At 42.4% G+C, this 22986-nt stretch overlaps 1 protein-coding gene across 1 annotated transcript in view; it reads right to left on the minus strand.

Annotated features, from left to right (window-relative positions):
* Positions 1–21163, minus strand: part of EAPP (E2F associated phosphoprotein) — a 67160-nt gene extending 45997 nt beyond the window's left edge. The window contains exons 1-3 of the mRNA XM_029598938.1: positions 20979–21163; positions 15290–15471; positions 7712–7828 (exon numbers count right to left, since the gene is read on the minus strand). Of these exons, the coding sequence (XP_029454798.1) occupies positions 7712–7828; positions 15290–15471; positions 20979–21049 (370 nt within the window). The 5' untranslated portion in view covers positions 21050–21163. The remainder of the gene's footprint in view (positions 1–7711; positions 7829–15289; positions 15472–20978) is intronic.
* Between the last annotated feature and the right edge of the window lie 1823 nt (positions 21164–22986).

The following is a 22986-nucleotide window of genomic DNA, read 5'->3' on the forward strand; positions in this document are numbered from 1 at the left end:
GTGAAATAATATAAACATTTGCACAAACAACAAACTTCACAGTATCAATAAGAATAAACTAACCAAATAGTTAAAATGCTTCAGAAACAGGCACAAAAAATTAACATATTAGTGCTTATACCAAGTACAAAATCAACATTTATGACTGTTAAAATGTATTTCAGTTATAATGGAGTAAAATTTTAAAAATAGTACATTTCTTCTTAAAAGCTAAATAGACTGGTCAAAAAGCCCCCACCATTGAGGACAAAATTCAGGTCACAGTTTCAAAGGGTCAACTTAGTGCCTTGTTTCAATATTAAAATGGACTTGCCAATGGGAATCTCAGCAGCACAGGGACAGCAAATTTGTTCACCGTAAATGTTTTCCATAGATAGCAGGATGAATTAGCCATTACATGTAGGTTGACGTCATCTTGCAACACCGAACAGATTTGCCTCTCCTAGCTAGTAGAGCTTTAAGCTCTACTGAGAAGGTGTGGAAGTTCCCATGTGTGCGTTGCCTTGTGAGCCTCCTCTGTTGATATCAGAGCTAATTCTAGCTAGGTAGTCTCCAGGGAGGCAGGCAGGCATACCAGGGAAATTCATCAAGCTATGTAAAACACCATTTATGGAAAGCAAACTTGCTTTTTTCGTCAACAAGTAGGCTGAACTAGCCATTACATGTGGAGTATCCCAAGCTGAGGGTTGCAGCAGAGCAATTACTGGAGTAAGCAACCCGGACCCCACCATGGAGAGTAGGCCACTGAGAAAACAGGTTCTGCAAAACTGCCTGTCCAAATTAACTTTCTAGTTATTGTCTAGACAGTTATGAGACTTAAAAGGTGTGAACTGATGACCAGGTTACAGCTTTGCAGATATCTTCGAGATGCACTTCTTGAAAATGAGCAACAGAAGAAGCCATAGCTCTCACTTGATGAGCTTTGACAGAGTTTTGATACTGATCTGTAATCCTGCTGAGGCGTAGTTGTGCAGGATGCAGTCTGTTAGCCAATTAGACAAAGTATGTTTAGCAACTGCCACACCAAGTCTGTTAGGATTCCATGTCACAAACAGCTGCAAAACTTGGTGGTACATTCGAGTATGCAAGGCTCTCTCTCATTCATGTGCATGTGGCCTTGAAAAGAAGGTAGATAATGATGAACTGATTGATGTGGAAAGCCAAGACAGCCTTTGGCAGAAATTTTGGGTGAGAACAGAATATCACCCTATTGTGGAAGAACTGCATGTATAGTGGATAGTGTATGAGAGCTTGGAGTTCACTGACTCTCCTAGCTGAAATGACTGCGATGAGGAATACTACTTTCCATGTCAAGTACTTAAGAGAAGTCATCTCTAGAGGCTCAAAAGGCAGCTTCATCAGTTGAGAACGGAAAACATTTAGATTTCAAGAAACTGAAGATTTTTGTACTGGAAGTTTAAAATGCAATAACCCTTTCATAAACTTCAATATCAGTGGATGCGTTGAGACCAGAACATGGTAAGCCACTGTAATGCTGAGATTTACTCTTAAAGACCACCTTGTGGGGCCTGAATCAGAAAGGAGGAGCAAGTACGTTAGTACACAAGAAAATGGGGCAAAGGCATTTTTGTTGGCACTTTTTTGAATATCTGTTCCATTTGAAGGCATAGTTTTTCTGGTTGATGGCTTTCTAGTCAAAATCAACTAAGTATTCAGCATCCAAGCTTTTAGATTGAGGGATGGAAGGTTTGGATGATAAAGCATCCCTTTGTCCCGAGTTAACAATGCAGGGTCTGTTCCCAGGTGTATGGGAGGGCTGCTGGAAAGTTGAACTAGATATGCAAACCATATCTGGGCCACACTGGGGCTATGAAGATCAAGCGAGCATAATCTTGCAGTAGGCTTTTACACTGTTCTGGCGATCAGTGGTATCAGTGAAAAAGCATACATGAAGCTTGTTCCCCAATCAAGGAGGAAAACATCCTGAGTTAACCTTAGATCCCTGGGTAGAATTGAACAAAATTGATCTAGTTTTCTGTTCTATTCTGTTGCAAAGAGGTTGACCAATGGTAGACCTATAAGTCAAATAGTTTATTTATTTATTTATTTAACATTTTTTATATACCGAGGTTCTGGTAACAATGTTACCAATCACTCCGGTTTACATATAACTTAAAGGATGACATAACACAAGTGTCTTACATATAACAAGGAAAAGCAGAACTGGGAGAATAATTAAATAAATTAACTTAAATTGCTTAAAGCATTAGGAGAAACAACATTTAACTTAATGAAATCTAGCATACTAGCGATTCAGAACGGTAGAGTGACAAGTTTGTCAGCTGTTGACTGTCACAGAAACCACTCATACAGGCGGATAATTCTGCAAAGACAATCCACCAGAGTGTTGGAGATTTCCGAGAGATAAGTGATTTGTAGAACAACTCCATTCTTGGCCTTCCAGCTTCAATCTTTCAACACTTCCTGGCAGAGAGGCCATGATCCTGTGCCTCCCTGTTTGTTGATGTAAAACATGGCAACTTTGTTGTCTGTTTGAATCAAGATTTTTTTCCCCAAAGATGCGTGAACGCTGACAGAGTATACTTGATTGCCCTTAGTTCCAAGAGATTGATTTAGAAGTGGTTCTCTGAGAGAAACCAGGTGCCCTGGATTCATAAAAATCCTGTGTGAGCACCCATCCTTTTGCAGCGGTATCCATTGCTAGCATCACTTGGTGTGGGAGATCGTGAAATGGAGGGTTCCAACCAGCAGTGAAGTTCCCAATTCATGTTCTCAAAAATCTATACTGTAGTTGGGATTGGTTGAGTTAGCTGTTCCCATTGAGAGCGTAGACCCCACTGTGACGAATATGAAGACAGATAAATGGAACCATGGGGATGACCACCGCCACATCTAATGTAATGAGATTTGCTCTGGTTAAAGAACATTGTGAGATCAGTAATTTGCAAATGAGAGATGTCAGTCTTCATTCAGTCAAGTGATAGAAATGTTCTCTCTTGTAGCAAGCCTAACTATCCGCCTATGAATTTCATATTCTGGGTCGGCACTAGGTTTGACTTCTTGAAGTTGACCAGAAAACCCAAATCCTACAGAAGATAAATTATCTTGCATAGGAAAAGTAACACTTTTTCTTGCAAGCTCACTGTGACTAGTCGGTGATCCAGGTATGGGAACACTTGAAGCCCCTGGCAACGCCGTTACCACTGTAAGGAATTTGGTAGAGACTCTCGGAACTGCCATCAGACCAAATGGGATTACTCTGTATTGATAGTGGGAAGAATCTGCCTTGAATTAAAGGTAGTGCCAGTTATAAGATGGATGGGTATATGAGCATATGCATCCTTCAAATAGAGAGCAAACATCCATTGTATTGAGAGGATTAATTTTGAATTTCTCTTAGAGTAGATATTTGCTCAGACATCTCAGATCCAGGATGGGCCTCAAACCTCCTGATTTCTTGGGGATGAGTAAATAAATCGGGAGTAGAAGCCTTGTCCATGCTGGGACACAGGAACTGGCTCTCTCTCTCATTGGTGAAGAAGTGACTGTACTTCCAGGCAAAGCCATATCAAGTGAAACAAATCTGGATTGAAAGTAGAGTAATGTGGAAAGGATGGTAGCTGGGAGAAAGGCAAACGGTATCCAGACTCCAAGATTTTAAGGATACATTGGTCTTTGGTTAGCTGCCACCACACATGTATGAAGGCTTGGATTCTGCCCACCACTGGAACAGAGGACTGCTGACAGATTGGAGGGATCAAAAACTGGACCCAAGCTTAGGTTTGGTCCGTTGTGTTATTTTGGGCTGGTGACATTCTTGCTGTCCTGGCTAGAAATGGTTGTTATCGCTGGGCCAGAAGCAATGGCAGAAGGTGTTGTTGAAAAGGCCAGAACTGGGAAAGTATAGCCTTTTACATGTGTAGGACTGTCTCAATGTGGAGGGCTGCTGAGAGGCTGTCGAGAGTGATTGGACTGCTACATTCTGCTCTTTTATTTGAGCAACTGTTTCCCTGAGTTTTTCGCAGAACAGGCTGTCCCCTAGACAAGGGAGATCTGCCAGTTTGTTATGGATGTCCTCTCAAATGCTACTTGTTCTGAGCCACACCATATGCTTCACTCTGATCGAAGCTGATAAAAATATATGAAACAGAATCGAATGACTTATAGACAGAATGGATAAGGTGACGTACACATTCTTCTGCATCCCAAAGCAGCTGGGGGTAATAACTCCTACCTTTCATAGGCTGCAGAAAAGGCTTTAATTTTTTAATGCAATTGGTTAAGTTTTTTCAAAATTTGATTAATTGTAAATTATAAATAACAATCAATGTGATGTACAATAAAAAATATAAATTAATCAGGTGGTAAACAACTAAAATAGCTGTGAAGATATTGGACCATATAGAATTGATTAGTGGCAACATGAGTGGTAAGCATGAAGCTTTGAAAATATTTCTTGCCAAAGTTGTCTAGTAGCCTATAATCCTTCCCTGGGGTGAATTTGAATCAACTCTCCTTGTTCAGGGCAGATTTCACCACAATGCACTGGCGCAGTAGTTGCATGACCCCGAACCCTGGGGATTTTTAGACTCTGCACTTTAAAATTCAGTTTCCTAGCTGTAAAAAAGCAAGAGGTAGGTATTTTCCACATTTTCATCTGCAATAGGCTTCGAATGTTGTGGATTGGGAGAGCAGCTGGTCCGGATGAAGTGTCCAATATGTGCAGAAATCTGAAGACTTCTGAGAAGGGGTCTTTATCTTTTCAAATGTTGACACCAATCATCATCCCCATCTTTTCTACAAACTTTGCCATCCAGAAGTGATGTATAGTTAGAAGGATTCAGAAGAGAGTCAGAAGGAGTACTAGCAGATTCTTCTTCTCAACCTACTGGCAAAAGCTCACTAAACCAGGACCACAATGACGATGAAGGTGAACCAGGAGGTTTTTCTGATGGCTTCTGAGAGGAAAATATCCTGGTCAATCATCTCTGACTGACTTGACTCCGCTGCAATTGAATGGGATGATGAAGAATACCGTATTAAGGGTTCTGATAATGTATTCACTCCTATAGGCAATATTGGGACTCTGGTCTGAGAGATCGCTGTAGCGATGCCAGAAAGAAGCGGCTAGATAGTTCCTTCTGACTCCTTAGTCAACGAGGTAAAGAAAGTTTTCACTAGACCTGCAATCTGGTTGAGCAACTGACATGTCCTCTGATCTGGTGCTGGTAGTGGGACATCCTCCTCTGAGACAAGAATAGGCTCCTGCAGCTCAATAGGTAGTTTATTGGAGGTATGTAGCACTATGGAACATACTGGATCCAGAACTTCTAAGCAGAAGCCTTCCCCAAGAAATCTAGGAGGGGTAAGCACTCTGGTAATTGGAGAGGATAGAGGTAATGTGACTCTTATAGTGGCCTATATTAAGCAGTGTAGGCAATGCAGTCTGATGACTCTGATCCAGGGCTCAATGTATCAATTGCTTCGATGGAGTTGAATGCCTGGAAGCTACAGACAGATGATGTTTCAAGAGTTTCAAAGGACCATTCACCAACTTTGTTGAAGATGAGGATGCTTCGACAATACATGCAGCAGTTGCATCAAGATTGTTAACTTAGGTGGGGCAGTGATGTCATGTGTTTTCAAGCTGTGCATCGATGGAGCACAGGCCCTGTATACCATAGGCCTCAGTGCATCATGCATCAGGTAAACAGTGTGTTGAGTGTGTCAATGTATCGTGCTCTGAGCATGTCGATGCACCACGTTTTAAAGGCTTAACATTTCTTCGATGCAAGCTCCAACAGCCCCACTGAATGATGTCACTTGTTCTTCGATGCAGGGCGGCTTGCACTACTCAACCCACAGATTCAGCCTGGGCTGAGAGGGAAATCTTTGAGGAGCTCCTGCTGAATTCTTTTCCCAGTGAGGTAGATGACAGTGCATTACAGGAAGAAGATCTTCTGAGACTCTGAAGAGATTTATGGACAATTTTCTCAGTAGAGGGAGGTGGGCAGTGAAGTGCCTCAGGGATCTGTTCTGGGACCCGTGCTTTTCAATATAATTATAAATGATCTGGAAAGGAATATGACGAGTGAGGTAAACAAATTTGCAGATGATGCAAAATTATTCAGAGTAGTTAAATCACAAGCAGATTGTGATAAACTGCAGGAGAACCTTGCGAGACTGGAATATTGAGCATCCAAATGGCAGAAGAAATTTAATGTGGATAAGTACAAGGTGATGCATATAGGGAAAAATAACCCATGCTATCTATAGTTACACGATGTTAGGTTCCATATTAGGAGCTACCACCCAGGAAAGAGATCTAGGCATCATAGTGGATAATACTTTGAAATTGTCGGCTCAGTGTGCTGCGGCAGTCAAAAAAGCAAACAGAATGTTGGGAATTATTAAGAAGGAAATGGTGAATAAAACAGAAAATGTCATAATGCCTCTGTATCGCTCCATGGTGAGACCGCACCTTGAATACTGTGTACAATTCTGGTCACTGCATCTCAAAAGAGATATAGTTTCGATGGAGAAGGTACAGAGAAGGGTGACCAAAATGATAAAGGGGATAGAACAGCTCCCCTATGAGGAAAGTCTAAAGAGGTTAGGACTTTTCAGCTTGGAGAAGAGACGGCTAAGTTGGGATGTGATAGAGGTGTTTAAAATCATGAGAGGTCTAGAACGGGTAAATGTGAATCAGTTATTTACTCTTTTGGATAATAGGACTAGGGGACACTCCATGAAGTTAGCATGTACCACATTTAAAACTAATCTGAGAACGCTCTTTTTCACTCAACGCACAATTAAACTCTGGAATTTGTTGCCAGGTGATGTGGTTAGTGTAGCTGGGTTTAAAAAAGGTTTGGATAAGTTCTTGGAGGACAAGTCCATTACCTGCTATTAATCAAGTTGACTTAGAAAATAGCCACTGCTATTACTAGCATCAGTAGCATGGGATAGACTTAGTTTTTGGGTACTTGCCAGGCTCTTATAGCCTAGATTGGACACTGTTAGAAACAGGATGCTGGGCTTGATGGACTCTCGGTCTGACCCAGTATGGCATGTTCTTATGTGGTTCCTCAGTTCTACTTGCCCTGGAACATTGAATGCGGGGACATCTGTGCACAGTGATAGCAGTCTGTCTGATCATGGTCCAGGCCAAGGCATTGATAGCAGAGCTCATCTCGTACCTGAGGGGCATTACCTTGCTGTAGATGCAGTTTTTGAATCCACTCAGGTTAGGTTTCTTTTTGCCAGTCATGTTGAGAAAGCAAAGTTTTCTTCTATATTTTCTTTTCCCCATAGCACTGAAAAGTACTGTTGTGGGTGCTGCAGAGGCACCAAGACAACTAACAACTAATTCTGAAGAAAAAAAGTATTGAAGAGAAATTCATTTTTAAGTTTTAGAGAAAAAAAAATGTTTGGAGAGACTGGGTAGACGTCTGTGTTTGTCCTCAAACAAAAAAGTGACTGAGGAAGTTCACAAGGTGCCTCCCACACATGCTCTGTAGAGCTCAAAGCTCTACTAGCTAGGAGAGACAAGTCCGTTCAGTGCTGCCAGATGGCATTATCCCACATGTAATGGCTAATTCAGCCTACTTATCGAGGTAAAACAGCTAAAAATAACATTTAAAATAAATAACTTTTGTACACTACATCTCAAGGCAAAACAAGGACCCTCAAGTAAGGAAACACCTGAACTGGATCATCTGGTACTCACCTTCTTTATCTTCATCCTCAGAATCTGAATCAAAATAAATCTCGTCGTAGTACTGCTCCTGGCAGTTATCTTGTGTATGAGCTGCTGTCCCTGCCTGCTCAGGGCCAGAGGAAGAACCTGTCAGTAAACAAGGAAAACTGGCCTTAGGAAAAGAAGGGACCATGCAGCAGGGGTGGGTGATTCCGGTCCTCAAGGACTGCAAACAGGTCGGGTTTTCAGGATATCCTACTGAATATGCATGAAACAGGCATGCATGCAACTGAGGCAGAATGCATGCAAATCTATCACATGCATATTCATTAGGGATATCCTGAAATCCCAACCGGTTTGTGGCCCTCAAGGACCAAAGTTGCCCTAACCCTGCCATTCACTACTATCAGCATTCTGACAGAAAACACAATGAGATACTTTCAGTGCTGTGGTTTTAGGCTACAGGTACCATTTTACTGTAAGGAACCTGAACAAGAACATCAAATCCTCTGTAAGTATGAATCCTGCCATCTGTCTGTGGGCTTCCTCCAATCCCTTCTTTGGTGAAGCATTTGCTCAGTATTTCTAGTTTTTCCTTTGTCGTTCTCCACATATTCCTCTTTTTCACTGACATATCCAAAAAAGTCATCTCTAGTAGGGATGTGCATTTGTTTAAAACAAAACAGTAAAACGCAATGAATAAGGCTAATTCAGGGGGCCCCCACAAATGAAACAAATCTTATTTGTTAGTTTCATTTTAAACTCATGATTCAGGCCTAGGCCAAGGCACAAAGCTGGGGCCACAGCCACGGCAATGCCAGGGTCTCGGAGGCGGCAAAAGCTGATGCCAGGGCCTTGGCCATGACCTCCCAAAAAAAAAAAACAAACCCCAAACCTTATCTTATCCGTCAGATATCTGACAAAGGCCGGGTCCCAATGCTGGGACTGATGCCGGGTCCTCGGCCCCGGGTCAAGACCTCAGCCCAGGCCTGGACCCAGGCCCAAGGCCGGGACCCAATGCCAGAATCTCAGCCCGGACCCAGGCCCAACGCCACAACCCAGCCCGGAGGCCAGGTCCTAAGGCCAGGCCTCAGCTTGGACCCAGGCCTGATGCCACAACCCAACCCAAAGGCCAGGTCCTGACGCCTGAGTCTCAACGCCTCTTCTTTATCTTCTTCTTTCTTCGGCATTTGTAAGCCAATTAACCCGGGCTGCTGGTGTCGCACCGGAGAGCCATGGATTCCAGCCTCAGATCCGGGTCTAGGTCTGGGACCTAGCCTGCAGGTCGGGTTGTGACATCAGGCCTGGGTCCGGTCCAAGGCCCCGGTGTTGGGACCCAGCTTCCGGATCAGGCCGAGACTGTATTGACCTACTGCATCCTCGGCCTGGCCTAGGCCGAAGCCGGCAGATCCCCACTGGACCTGGTAAGTGGTGGCCAGAGGAGATCCCAGCCCAAGCATTTTTTCAGGTGGGCGGGTGGGCAGAAGGCCCTGAGAGGCCTCGTTTTTGTTTTTTGGCAGGTTTTTGTTTTGTTTTTTAATGGTTTGATTCATTTTTTCTCACAAATGAAAACGAATCAAATAATCCACAAACCAAAAGTTGTGGGGGGAAAAACCCTCCCGAAAACAAAAGCACATTTTTTTTTCCTATAAATCCCTTATCGCTGGGGGGGGGGGGGGTCCAGATTCAAAGGAATTTGTCCAACTAAGTTAGGACTCAGCTGGATAAAGCCCAGGATTTGAAATTTTCACGGTGGACTGAGTGCCTCCTTTATCCGGCTAAGCGATTAACCAGATGAAATTTATCCAGATAAGCTAGGGGTGTGCTGGGTGAAGTGGGAGAAATTATCTGGTAACTTAATTGGAAAACACAGATTCAGTATTATCTGGATAAGTTTAGGATTACCTCAGGAGTAGTCCCTACAGTTATCCATGATTGCCTGAGATCCAGGACTTTATTTCCCATACTATGGGAATTAGTGTATCTGCTTGCCTTTTTTTTCCCAGTTTTATTGAACTGACTATATGCTGAATCTAGCTGGTTAAGATTCAAATTATACAAGTAAACCTACCAGGATAAGTTTAGGTTCTCCTTGTATAGTCCTAAAGTTATCCAGGTATGTTAATCCAGATAACGTGAACCTTAAGCGGCTATATTCATCATACAGCCACTTAAGTACAATTGGGGGGGGAAGCAAGCCTATTTCCCATACTATGGGCATTAGTGCATCTGCTTGCCTTTTTCCTTCCCGTTTTACTTAAGTGACTATAAGATGGCCCATTTCAACTGGAACATACTTTCCCACATATCTGAATCAAAAGAACCTATCTAGGTTGAGGCGCAATCCAGACAATACTCTATTTTGTAAAATCTGAATAAACCTTAGAAAGGATTCCTTGGATTTCTAATACGGATTAAAATGTCATCAGCAAGTGCGGCTAATTTAAATGTAAATTTACCTAAAAGGTATCCCACAAATATCCACATGATTGTTCAGAATGCACAAACAAGGAGGGGGGAAAGGGTGCAGCCTTGTCTAGTACCTGTAGCTGCCTCACTGGCCCCAAATGGAGCAGAATATGCCTATTCCTCCTCCCCCACCTGGGCCCTGATCAGACCCAAAGAGCTTTCCTCCTCCTGAGCCTGCTGTCACTACTGCCTCCTCCTTGGGCCACAATCAGAGCCAAAGATGCCACTGTCTCCAGCTACCGGGGCCATCTGACCAGCTGATATCATCCATCTGTCCAAGGTGTGTGAGTAAGTGAATTTTTGAAACCCTGGCAATGATAACAATATCCAAATCTTCCTCTGCCATAAGGACATCTAGTTCTGGAGTTTACTAGCCAGACTATGAACATCTGTACTTATAGCCTTCCAGATAGTGATCCTTCCCTCATCTCCTTGCTATATATCCTACCTACACTCATTCTCCCTGTTCTTTACAAGTGGCTTTCTGGGATTCCCAACTTTTTGTGGTTCTCCACTTACCTTATTTGTTTGTTGGGGTTGACAGACAAATTCACAACCAGCTTCCAACTGTCACCCACCTCATCTAGTTTAAATTCTTGTCGGGTGAATGATCTGAACTGTTCAACTAAGACTAAGGTTCCCCTCTTAGACAAATGTAGGTCATCGTTATTACAAAGGCCTTGATTTCTCCAAATGGAGCCCCAGTCATGCACTGACATTTCTTGCCACACACTACTACTGGGGCAATTCTGAGCTACTGCGGAGTGCAGAATTTGCACAGAATTCTCCTCCTGCGCAGAATTTCCATTTTCTGTGCAGAATTTGGAGCAGCCCCTGGTGTGCCACGAGTGGAGTCCATCCCACTTGCGGTGAAAAAGGAGCATGCCCCAACATGCCACGTCGTGGCGAAGAATGTGCAGGTCCCAGCGGCCATGAGCAGACCCCATCCTGCTCAAGGTGAAGAGGGATCAGGAGAAGGCCCCGGCATGCTGCCTTGCAGCGAAGGAGCAGGAGTAGGCCCTGGCATGCCATATCACAGTGAAGCAGCAGCAGCAGCAAAAGGCCCCGGCATACTGCAACACAGCAAAGGAGCAGGAGCAGGCCCCAGTGAGAGTGAGTCTGTGTGTAGAGATTGTTTGTGTGAGACTGAGACGCTGTTGTGTAGGGAGTGTGTGTGTAAGACTGCAAGCCTGTGTGTAGGGTGTTTGGGTACCAGAGAGGGAGTTTATGTGAGGAGATTGTGAAGGAGTGTGCATATGTGTGAGAGACTGTGAGCTGGTGTGCGTGAAAAGGGGATTGTGAGTATGTGAGGGAGAGCCAATGTGCAGGAGAGGGTGTGTGTATGTTAGCCCGTGTGAAGTGTATGCGTGAGAAAGAAAGGGAGCTCCTGTGGATGTGTATGCAAAACAGAGAGGAAGCCTGTGTGACGGGGAGTGTGTGTGTGTGTGTGTGTGTGTGTGTGTGCGCGAGTGAGAGAGAGAGAGATGGACAGAGGGAGCCTATGTGAGGGGCAGTACTGAGAGAGGGGGTCAAACTCGAAGTGGAGACAGAATGGAAGGGATTGATCCTAGAGTGGTAGGGGAGAGAGTGTGGCAAGTGGATGAGTTGGGGGGGCCTGAGAAGGAAAAGTGAAAGGAGACTGGCCATGGGACTAGGGAGAAGGGTGGAAGGGAAACTCTTACAACGTACTTCTAGGGAAATTCTGCTCAAAATATTTAAAACTCAGCATCTTTAAGTAATAACTTTTTTTCTGTATTACATTTTAAATTACTTAAAGACTGTCATGTATATTATGTTATTTTGTCCAATATAAAGTATGCAGAATTTTTTATTTTTTGGCACAGAATTCCCCCAGCGGTAATACATAGAAAACACCTCAGAATAGGCCACTTTTTCTTGAAATTCTCTTTTAACACACTTAATTGCTTCCTAGCTAAGGGGGTCATTTTTCAAAATGCGATATGCGTTAAGGGCTTATCGCATGCGAAAAGCCCTGTTAACGCAGTGCGATGCAAATTCCTAAAATAGGAGGAGTTAGGGGCGGAGAGTGGGCTGGGTTAGCCTGTCGGCGTTACGGCTGTGCGATAGCTGCCGTGACCGTGCGGCAAGGTTTCATCGCCATTTGCGATGTCTCCCGTAAGTCCGATTTCAGCTGAATTGACAGCTTCAGAGCCTTGGAGAGAGAGAGCGAGAGCGGCCATAATATCATGGCCCATAGGCAGGTATTTGTATCCCTATGGTAGGCCCACCTAGTAACTCGAGGTGGGGATTAGGTAAGAGTGTAGGGGGTTAGGGGCCACTTTGACATTCTACGCGACACCTACGAACAGAACAGTGGTCTCTTGTGAAGATTTGCTGGCCTTCGGAGTGAGGAACTCACTCCAAGATGAGATTTGGCCAAGGTTCTCTCAACCTAGCTTGATGGACTCTCTACCTGGGTAACATCAAGCTAGGTTGAGAGAACCTTGGCCAAATCTCATCTTGGAGTGAGTTTCCTCACTCCGAAGGCCAGCAAATCTTCACAAGAGACCACTGTTCTGTTCGTAGGTGTCGCGTAGAATGTCAAAGTGGCCCCTAACCCCCACCTCGAGTTACTAGGTGGGCCTACCATAGGGATACAAATACCTGCCTATGGGCCATGATATTATGGCTAGGCTCGCTCTCTCTCTCTCATTAAAAATGGTCCCCCAGTGGTTGAATGCAGGAAATACAACAGGTCTGGCACTTATCGCAGAATCTGAAATGGTATCGCAATTTGCGCTAACTTAGCTCTTCGCACAGGTAATTAGCGCAAATTGCGATAAATGCTATATTAGCATAAAACACGCCCCTTTTGCTATCGCATGCGGTACTTACCGCATTTTGATAAATCCACCCCTAAGTCATTTATCCCCAATGGGACTGTGACAATTTCTCCATCCCTTCTTTCTGCTCCAGCAATCTTGAGAATGTACTTTGTATCTCTGCTAGCTGTGGATCTGGGTAGGCATTTACAATTCTTGTTGCTCTCCAATCCTGTTTAGGAGTTTCCTTTTCTCACTACATCCTATGCCACTATTCCTGAATTCTCCTTTACAGCAGGCCTTTACCTCTGTAGCTCTTTCCTTTATTGCATGTGTCATGAAGGAGTTTTGTAGTGGTAGTGTTTCGGGGGAGATGTGTCCAATTTACAGCCCTTATCCTACTTGATCCCACTGTAATCCATCTGCTCCTCTTTTTTTGGATCCTCTAGAGAAGTAGGGACAGACTTAGTGGACTCTGGATATGGGCAAGGCCCCTTTAATTCTTGCCAATTCTGCCTGAAGCTGAGCAATCTCCATTCTCATGCCAGGAAAAAAAATGACACTGATGGGAGAAAACAGCACAGTCTCTAGAGGGGTTTGCTTTTTTTTTTTAAACTTCTGCCCCATGATTATTAAACTGCACTACAATCAGCATTTCCAATGCTTTTTTTTCATTCTGTTTCACTAAAATGAACCTTTTTCAAAACACTTCTTATTAATTGCCCCTTGTGACTGCCAGAAAACGATATCTAATAGATATCGGATTCTAGCACAGGAACTGCTTTGCCTTAATAATGAAGGTTACAGAAACAAGAATCAGGGTACATGAGGTAGAGGAAGGTGGATGAAGGTGCTAACTAGCAATAAAAATCAGTGAACTGAAAAACCCTGAAAAGCCAGAGCACTTTAACTATCGAGTAACAGATTTTTTTTCATAAAGCTTAGCAATTAAAACGTTACCCCATTCTTCTGGACCATTCCAAAGATTACTACTGTTGTTTAAAGGGGGGAAACAAATCTCTGACTAGTTTATATAAGTTTCTTAATTCAGTTACTTCACACAAAATATTTTCCATCTTGGCAGGGTTGTGGAATACTGATCTGGGATCTGATCTCAAGGAGGACGACATCTCTTCTAGTATAGATTGTGACTTTATAAAAGTATTTCATCGATTCTAATAAGGGAGCATCATCTTAGAATTATTCACTGATTGGCAATGTTGCCTTACTGACCACACCGAATAAAACATAGCCACCCCCAGGAATTTGAAATGTTCTGAAATTAAAGCCACCTTGTGCCATAGGTTGTGGGAATGCCCCCAATTCATCTTTTTGGGAAAAGATTATGAAATTCATACCTGAAACACTGGGCATTCAGGTATCAGCTCATGCGACTATGTAATCTGGGGATGATTTCTGATAATATTGACTGTACTAAATTTGAAACTATGTTTTGGTAAAGGGGATCTGCATTGCAAAAAAAAAAAAAAAAGTATATTGGCTCAGTGGATTTTTGCTGAGGCTCCTATGTTAAATTTTTGGATTTCAGAAATGTCAGAGCTTTTAAATATGGATTATAGAACCTGGTCTATGAATCCACATGGGGGGGGAAAAAAAAAAAAAAAAAAAATCAGCTTTCCACTAATTTGGGGACACATTTATAAAAACTCTGCCTTCTTCTCTGCAGGGGAAGTATGCTCCAAAACCCACTTCTATTATTAATGATCAACACAGTGCAAAATTATCAAGGTCTGTTCTGTTTCTTCGTTTGACTCTCGTTATGAGGGGGGAGAGGGATATGAGAATTGGGTGGGATTTGTTCTTTTTGTAAGCTATTGCGAAGTTGGTTTGTAATTGTTATAAAATGAAATAAAAATATGTTAAAAAAAATAATTGAAGCCATGCAAAGCCATAAACACGCACCCACCGCAGACAGTAAGTAGAAAAAAGTGAAGTTTTAGTTAATTTATCCCCATTTTACAGACCAAAAAGAGTAGTTTTAGAGGAGAAGTTTAAACTCGGTTCACTCACGGATTTGCAGGAATAAAGGACTCCAAAAACACACTCTGGCAGAGCCTTACCACTCCACCCAGTCTACATATTATTAATAGGAGAGCCTCAGACAGGAACTGCACAAAAGAAATCAGTTTCTGAAGAGCCTCATGCGGATACTTTATGTTGTCTGACTGGACACATTCTGAGGGAGGAGAATTATACCTCAAAGGGTGCTTCCCTAGAGAGGTCCCTAGAGAGATCTTGGGCCAAATCACCAAAAGGATCCTCTTTCAAAATCAAAGCACTTTGGGCTGAATGAACTAAGAGACGCTGCATAAGGCACATACTGTCATTGATGTACCTGCTTCTAATGACTTCCAGCTGCCTTCCATAGCTTTCATTGTGGAGGTTAGTTCAGCTTCCATTTCCTTTTCAAACTCGTCATCACTGGAAGACTCGCTTTCCCCAGTAAGGTACTCACGGATCAGTTTACGCTTCTGCTCAGGGGTGCCATGTAAAAGTACATCCACTTCATCTTCAGAACTGTACAGTGAAGCAGAATAAAAAAAATATCCTGATGTTCATAAAAGAAAAAACATGACAATCAGCATTAGAGAAATGTTATTCGTAGCTGGCTGGTGACCCAGGTTCTGAAGGGAGATTTGGCCATTTCTGTGACACGTTTATAAATGTAGTCCTGTTTCTTCCATTTAAAACCAATATGACAATGATCAAAACACATCAGGAGGTGATGTCAAAAGCCTTAAGCCTTCCCCAGTCACTCAATAGCTCTGTTCCCAATGGATGGAAGTTAGAATCTTTCTTTCTATACCTCACTGGGATCTCACTAGAGAAGGAAACTACTATTCCAGAACAGGAACTGTGCACTTGCAGTACCAAACTGAGCATATCAGGTCCTTATAGCAACACAAACTCAAAAGAACTACCAGTGCTTTCACATTGCTTCACATCTATCATGTGTAAAAATCAACCGCTGCACTGGACACTGCTTTTCACCATGGATTTGTTTATTTTTGTGCTTTGGCTTTTTTTTTTTTTTTTTTTTTTTTTAACATTCATGGCACTGGCTTTGTGTCTGCACTTCTGACAAGACTCCAGCTGGTGAGTTTCCTCAAAAGCTCTCACCTTCCAACTTCCCTGAGCTAAGCCTTAGGGAGTGAGCTTAATTTCCACCTGGAAAGGATGAAGACAGAAAAAGTTGTAGCTGCTAATTCACCGTTTCCCAACCTTCTCCTGAAGGCACACCTAACAAGGATTGCCACAGTGGATATGCATGAGATAGATTTGCATTCTCTGGTTCTCCAATTTACGGAAATCCATTTCAAGTATATTCATTATGTATATCCTGAAAACCCATCTGGTTAGGTGACCTTCAGGAGAGGGTTTGGAAACATTATATTAATTCAAGGACTGCTATCCTCTTCCCTCTTCAAGCTAGGAAGAATGAAACTGTAGCACTTATTTTAAGTGTCTCCTTACTGCTTTAATATTCCTGTACCCTTTCTTTTCCTTGAGTCCTAATTGGTAGTGCGGTAATAATGGGAGATTTCAATTATCCCAATATTGACTGGGTAAATGTATCATCGGGACATGTTAGAGAGATAAAGTTCCTGGATGGAATAAATGACAGTTTTATGGAGCAATTAGTTCAGGAACTGACAAGAGAGGGAGCAATTTTAGATCTAATTCTCAGTGGAGCACAGGATCTGGTGAGAGAGGTAACAGTGGTGGGACCGCTTGGCAATAGAAATCATAATATGATCAAATTTGAATTAATGACTGGAAGAGGGACAGTAAGCAAATCCATGGCTCTCATGCTAAACTTTCAAAAGGGAAACTTTGATAAAATGAGAAAACTTGTTAGAAAAAAACTGAAAGGAGCAGCTACAAAAGTAAAAAGTGTACAAGAGGCATGGTCATTGTTAAAAAATACCATCCTAGAAGCACAGTACAGATGTATTCCACACATTAAGAAAGGTGGAATGAAGTCAAAATGATTATTGGCATGGTTAAGAGGGGAGGTGAAAGAAGCTATTTTAGCCAAAAGATCTTCATTCAAAAATTGGAAGGATCCAACAGAAGAAAATAGGACAATGCATAAGCGTTGGCAAGTTAAATGTAAGACATTGATAAAACAGGCTAAGAGAGAATTTGAGAAAAAGTTGGCCGTAGAGGCAAAAACTCACAGAAAAAACTTTTCTACATATCCAAAGCAGAAAGCCTGTGAGGGAATCAGTTGGACCGTTAGATGATCAAGGGGTTAAAGGGGCACTTAGAGAAGATAAGGCCATTGCGGAAAGATTAAATGATTTGTTTCAGTGTTTACTGAAGAGGATGTTGGAGAGATACCCGAACCGGAGAAGGTTTTCATAGGTAATGATTCAGATGGACTGAACCAAATCATGGTGAACCTAGAAGATGTGGTAGGCCTGATTAACAAACTGAAGAGTAGTAAATCACCTGGACCGGATGGTAGACACTCCAAGGTTCTGAAGGAACTAAAAAATGAAATTTCAGACCTATTAGTAAAAATTTGTAACCTATCATTAAAATCATCCATTGTACCTGAAGACTGGAGGGTGGCTAATGTAACTCCAATATTTAAAAAGGGCTCCAGGGGCGATTCGGGAAACTACAGACCAGTTAGCCTGACTTCAGTGCCAGGAAAAATAGTGGAAAGTGTTCTAAATATCAAAATCACAAAACATATAGAAAGACATGTTTTAACGGAACAAAGTCAGCAAGGCTTTACCCAGGGCAAGTCTTGCCTCACAAATCTGCTTCACTTTGTTGAAGGGGTTAATAAACATGTAGATAAAGGTGAACCAGTAGATGTAGTGTATCTGGATTTTCAGAAGGCATTTGACAAAGTTCCTCATGAGAGGCTTCTAGGAAAAGTAAAAAGTCATGGGATAAATGGCGATGCCCTTTTGTGGATTACAAACTGGCTAAAAGACAGGAAACAGAGAGTAAGCACATAAGAACATGCCATACTGGGTCAGACCAAGGGTCCATCAAGCCCAGCATCCTGTTTCCAACAGTGGCGTATCCAGGCCATAAGGACCTGGCAAGTACCCAAAAACTAAGTCTATTCCATGTTACCGTTGCTAGTAATAGCAGTGGCTATTTTCTAAATCAACTTAATTAATAGCAGGTAATTGACTTCTCCTCCAAGAACTTATCCAATCCTTTTTTTAAACACAGCTATACTAACTGCACTATCCACATTCTCTGGCAACAAATTCCAGAGTTTAATTGTGCGCTGAGTAAAAAAGAACTTTCTCCGATTAGTTTTAAATGTGCCACATGCTAACTTCATGGAGTGCCCCCTAGTCTTTCTATTATCCAAAAGAGTAAATAACCAATTCACATTTACCCGTTCTAGACCTCTCATGATTTTAAACACCTCTATCATATCCCCCCCTCAGCCGTCTCTTCTCCAAGCTGAAAAGTCCTAACCTCTTTAGTCTTTCCTCATAGGGGAGTTGTTCCATTCCCCTTATCATTTTGGTAGCCCTTCTCTGTACCTTCTCCATCGCAATTATATCTTTTTTGAGATGCGGCGACCAGAATTGTACAGAGTATTCAAGGTACGGTCTCACCATGGCGCGATCAGAGGCATTATGACATTTTCTATTTTATTCACCATTCCCTTTCTAATAATACCCAACATTCTGTTTGCTTTTTTGAATGCCGCAGCACACTGAACCGACGATTTCAATGTGTTATCCACTATGACGCCTAGATCTCTTTCTTGGGTTGTAGCACCTAATATGGAACCTAACATTGTATAACTATAGCATGGGTTATTTTTCCCTATATGCATCACCTTGCACTTATCCACATTAAATTTCATCTGCCATTTCGATGCCCAATTTTCCAGTCTCACAAAGTCTTCCTGCAATTTATCACAATCTGCTTGTGATTTAACTACTCTGAACAATTTTGTATCATCTGCAAATCTGATTACCTAACTCTTCGTATTTCTTTCCAGATCATTTATACTGAAGGGGTATAGGGTAGGCTCTGTCCTGATATAGGATACCCCTACAGTTTTGGTCTGTCTCCACCTGCTGGACAGGAAGATCAACCCACGATCTGGACTGATCTGGGTACTTACAGAGAACATGGAATAGACTTAGTTTTTGGATACTTGCCAGGTTCTTATGGCCTGGATTGGCCACTGTTGGAAACAGGATGCTGGGCTTGATGGACCCTTGGTCTGACCCAGTATGGCATGTCCTTATGTTCTTAATGCAACCCCATTTTCTCCTGCTGACAAGAGCTGAACTTATGTTGTTGCTTTGCATCTTCTGCTGAAGCTGTAGGGAGAGGAAGCCTAGCAAGGACACAAAGTACTGCAGAAAGCCTGAACAGCAGCTACAGACCAAGGGCCTGATGTACTATGGCTTTTCTCCTATTCTCTGTCTACAGAGAAAAAGCTTAGTAAATGCCAGCTGGAATCTGGTGAGAGGCAGAGAACAAAAGTTAACAAAACAAAAAAAAAACCAACCTCTAAACATTTATTTTGTGTGACTCTGAAGAGTTTTAGGTTATTTTAGTTATAATTTTTAAATAGTTTTAAATGTTATGGGGTAATAACTGACACAGGATGGATGACAGTGCTTTACCTTTACTTATGTTTGCAATATATCCTGCAATAGTTAGCAAATGCTTATGACTTTTGACACTTTTGGACCTGAACATGTTTAATAACTTTTGCTTCTTCCAAGCCTGCCCCACTCATCTCCTTAAAGCTTCATAATCTGAATTTGGGCTATCTGTAACAAAGCTGCCCATCCCACTTACCCTTCCAAGTTCCTCAGAGTCCATGGTCCTGGCAAAAGGAGAGATGCCTACTTCCTATAGTCTTGTGCCTTGCCGTCAAAATGTTGCTGGCTCAGCACTGCTTCACACTTTGGCCTACAGTGGGCCTAGGTGTGAGGTAGCACTGATCCAATATGATATTGAAAGTGTTGGGCAAGATAGCAGGAGGTAAACACTTCTCCTTCTGCCTTTGGATGGATATAGGGGATCAGGAAGGCTTGCATGGGTTCTTGCCATCTGTATGTTGCTGGGGGAGTGGTAGGCTGGCATCCAAGTAGGCTAATTGTTGTGAGGAAGGGGGAAAAGATCAGGGTCTGGACAACTTTGTCGTTGTGTTGGGCAGAAGGGTTGCTGAAGAGGCTAGCATGCTGACCCAGTGATACATTTAACTACAAACCCTTTTTTATTTTGACAACCTCCTTCCTCTCTTCTGATGCTGCAGAGGAAATATTCATAGTCTCTGAGAAATTGTGAGACCTAGTGGCTGAGGTTAGAGTCCATAACTGCAGGGTTTTGGAAGGACCCAAGGGCTATCACTGCAATGACTAGGCCAATTGATCTATCAGGGGTCTAAAACTTTGGAGGAAACACATTTGACTAATTACAAATAAAAGGTTCATGATGTTGTAGCCCAGTAGAGGCTGGTACTAATTGAGCTGGAAGCCCAAACAAGAAAATGCCAGCCCTGTCCCCCTGCAAAAAACAAACAAAACCCAGCTCATTATCCCCTTCATTTAAATAATTTACATGCACTTAATTTGTTTGTGAGCCATATGGTAGCAACAAATTTTCGGGCGCACCATCTCTCTATATATATGCATCAGAAATGTTATTTTGTTGTTGTAAGAGCCGGTTCTGCCGCTCAATAGAGATCCCTGTAGTCTGGAGAAGAAAAGATGTAGCGTAGGAACTGATGGATGTGTCACTCTATCACTAAGCATAAGATACACAATCAGGTGTATGGCGCATTTTCCCTATAGACATAAACAAATTGGCAAAAAAAAACCCTTGTACATCAGGACCAAGGAACTGAATTCATCAGTTTCATCTAGGGAAGGCTTAAATCGGTTCAGCTGCCATGGTACATGTCCAAGCTCTGGGAATGCTTATTCCACAGGTCCGAACAAGACCAGCAGGAGCAAAGGACTGCTCCTGGCGGATCCTCTCACCCGGGCAAACAATTCCCGACCTCGTTCCTGTACCTGCTCTCTCCTGGTTCCTCATCACTTGGCTCCTCGATCTCGTACGGATCATAATCCCGAAGTCGGTCCATGGCGACACAAATACTCTTTCCCTCCTCGCCATACACATACAAAACCTACGCTTCCGCCCCACAGTGTACGATACAGGGGTTGTTTCTCAAAGTTTTCCCCTCGGAAACCAAAGCCCTTCACTTCCGGTTCCGGCATTGTCTTGCTCCTATGTGAACTTGTGCAAAGGACAAGACCAGAGTAAAACTGCCACTTCACCTGGTGAAGGGATCGCTGTGGCAGGCAGGCTTGTTTTTTTTACGTTTGTGGTGGCATAACAAAGGTAAAATGGAAACTCATGCAAGGATTTTGGAAATAGTGCAGAAAAGCAGGACCTTGTTATCCTACTTACCACAAAGAAATAAACAAACTTACACTATTTCCAAAATCGGTGCATAGAAACAGTCTTACTGGCTCATATCATGTTATGTAGCGAACAAAGCGTTGCCACAGGGTGTGGAAGAACTTAATGCTGATTGATTCTGGTAAATCCTTCCCCGTCGTTCGCAGCTAGCTGCCAGCTGGAGGTGTTTTCCCAAAAACTTAAAAAAAATGGGAATTGGATTCCAATTGTTTTAAAGGGCTAGTTGTTGTTTTTTTTACACAATTGTTACAAATGCTGATATACTGATTCACGCACAACACGTTTAAATTTTACTTACTTCTTGTGGCCAGATCCATCTCGTTAACCTAACATAATCGATTGCCGGCTGCATGCTCTGTTAAAAAAGCACAACCTAGGGCATGGGAGATGAACCTCTCTTGTAACTTGTTTTCTTGTACTTAAAATGTAATAATTCCTTTGGACTGTGTATCACACTTTATTTAAAACCTACCCACTATTCAATCTAACAGTGTACGTTGAAAATTATAATAAAAATAATTACTTATGTAAGAACCACCAGCTACCATAGCACTGCACAAGATCATTCTCACGATCACAGTGTCCCATTCCTAAAGAGCTTACAGTAAGTTTAAGTAGAAGGTGGTTTTGAAGGTCACAGAGCGAGTGGTGAATGGGGGATATCCAAGGGCAGTGGCTTTCTCTCCATAGATTCTCCATCTTTGGTTCTGAGTTGGCCTAAACCTTGATTATTGAGCCATCTCTCTTGCTCTAACCCTACCAATCAGCTCACTGCAGGGCTGTTTTAACCACTTAAGGGGCCCTGCCCAAACGTTTGTGGATAGGCCCCCTTTTATTTTCTCCATATTTCTTTCCATACTACCTTCTCCTCCATCTCTCCCACCCCATTAATCGAATGCTGCTGGCCAACTGTTGCTGGGTGATAGGAGGGCAGCTGCATCCTTCTACCAGCCAATGCAGCATGCCTCTACTTTCTTCATGCCCATGCAAGCCAATATACACACATCTCTATCTGCTTCAAGTTCACACAGGCCCATGCAAATGCAACAAAGCATTTTCCACAATAGACAGGGCTGCTGCAAGGGCATTAGGTGCCCTAAGAGAACCTTCAGCCTTGATCCTTCTCCCCCTGAAATAACATTATGGCCCATAGGACCCTGGTGATGTTTTGATAATTAAATTCAACAATCATGATCTCACCATCCTTCCTCCCAGAACAATCCTGTAAAAACACGTACTTTTAAATGACTTTTTGTGTGTGTGTGTGTGTGTGTATATATATATATATATATATATATATATATAGCACATGCTTATTAGACCATTACCCCTATTAAAAACCATACTACAACCCACTTAAAAAAAAAATCAGCAGACCCACACCATATTGTAACAATGCTCTTCTGATTTCCTATACTTAACAATTCTCAATTTTCCTCTTGCATGTTATTAGGATTAAACAACACCATTGAGAAACTACTTGAAGTTTTTCCTGTGAGTTTTCTTGTAAATGCTCTTTTTTCTTCCCAACATAGGCCTAAGTTTCACCTAATGAAAGACTTCATCGGGAGAGCATTATGAAGAGCTCATTGTAGC

Source organism: Rhinatrema bivittatum, chromosome 4, assembly GCF_901001135.1.
Source record: "Rhinatrema bivittatum chromosome 4, aRhiBiv1.1, whole genome shotgun sequence".
Lineage (NCBI taxonomy): Eukaryota > Metazoa > Chordata > Amphibia > Gymnophiona > Rhinatrematidae > Rhinatrema > Rhinatrema bivittatum.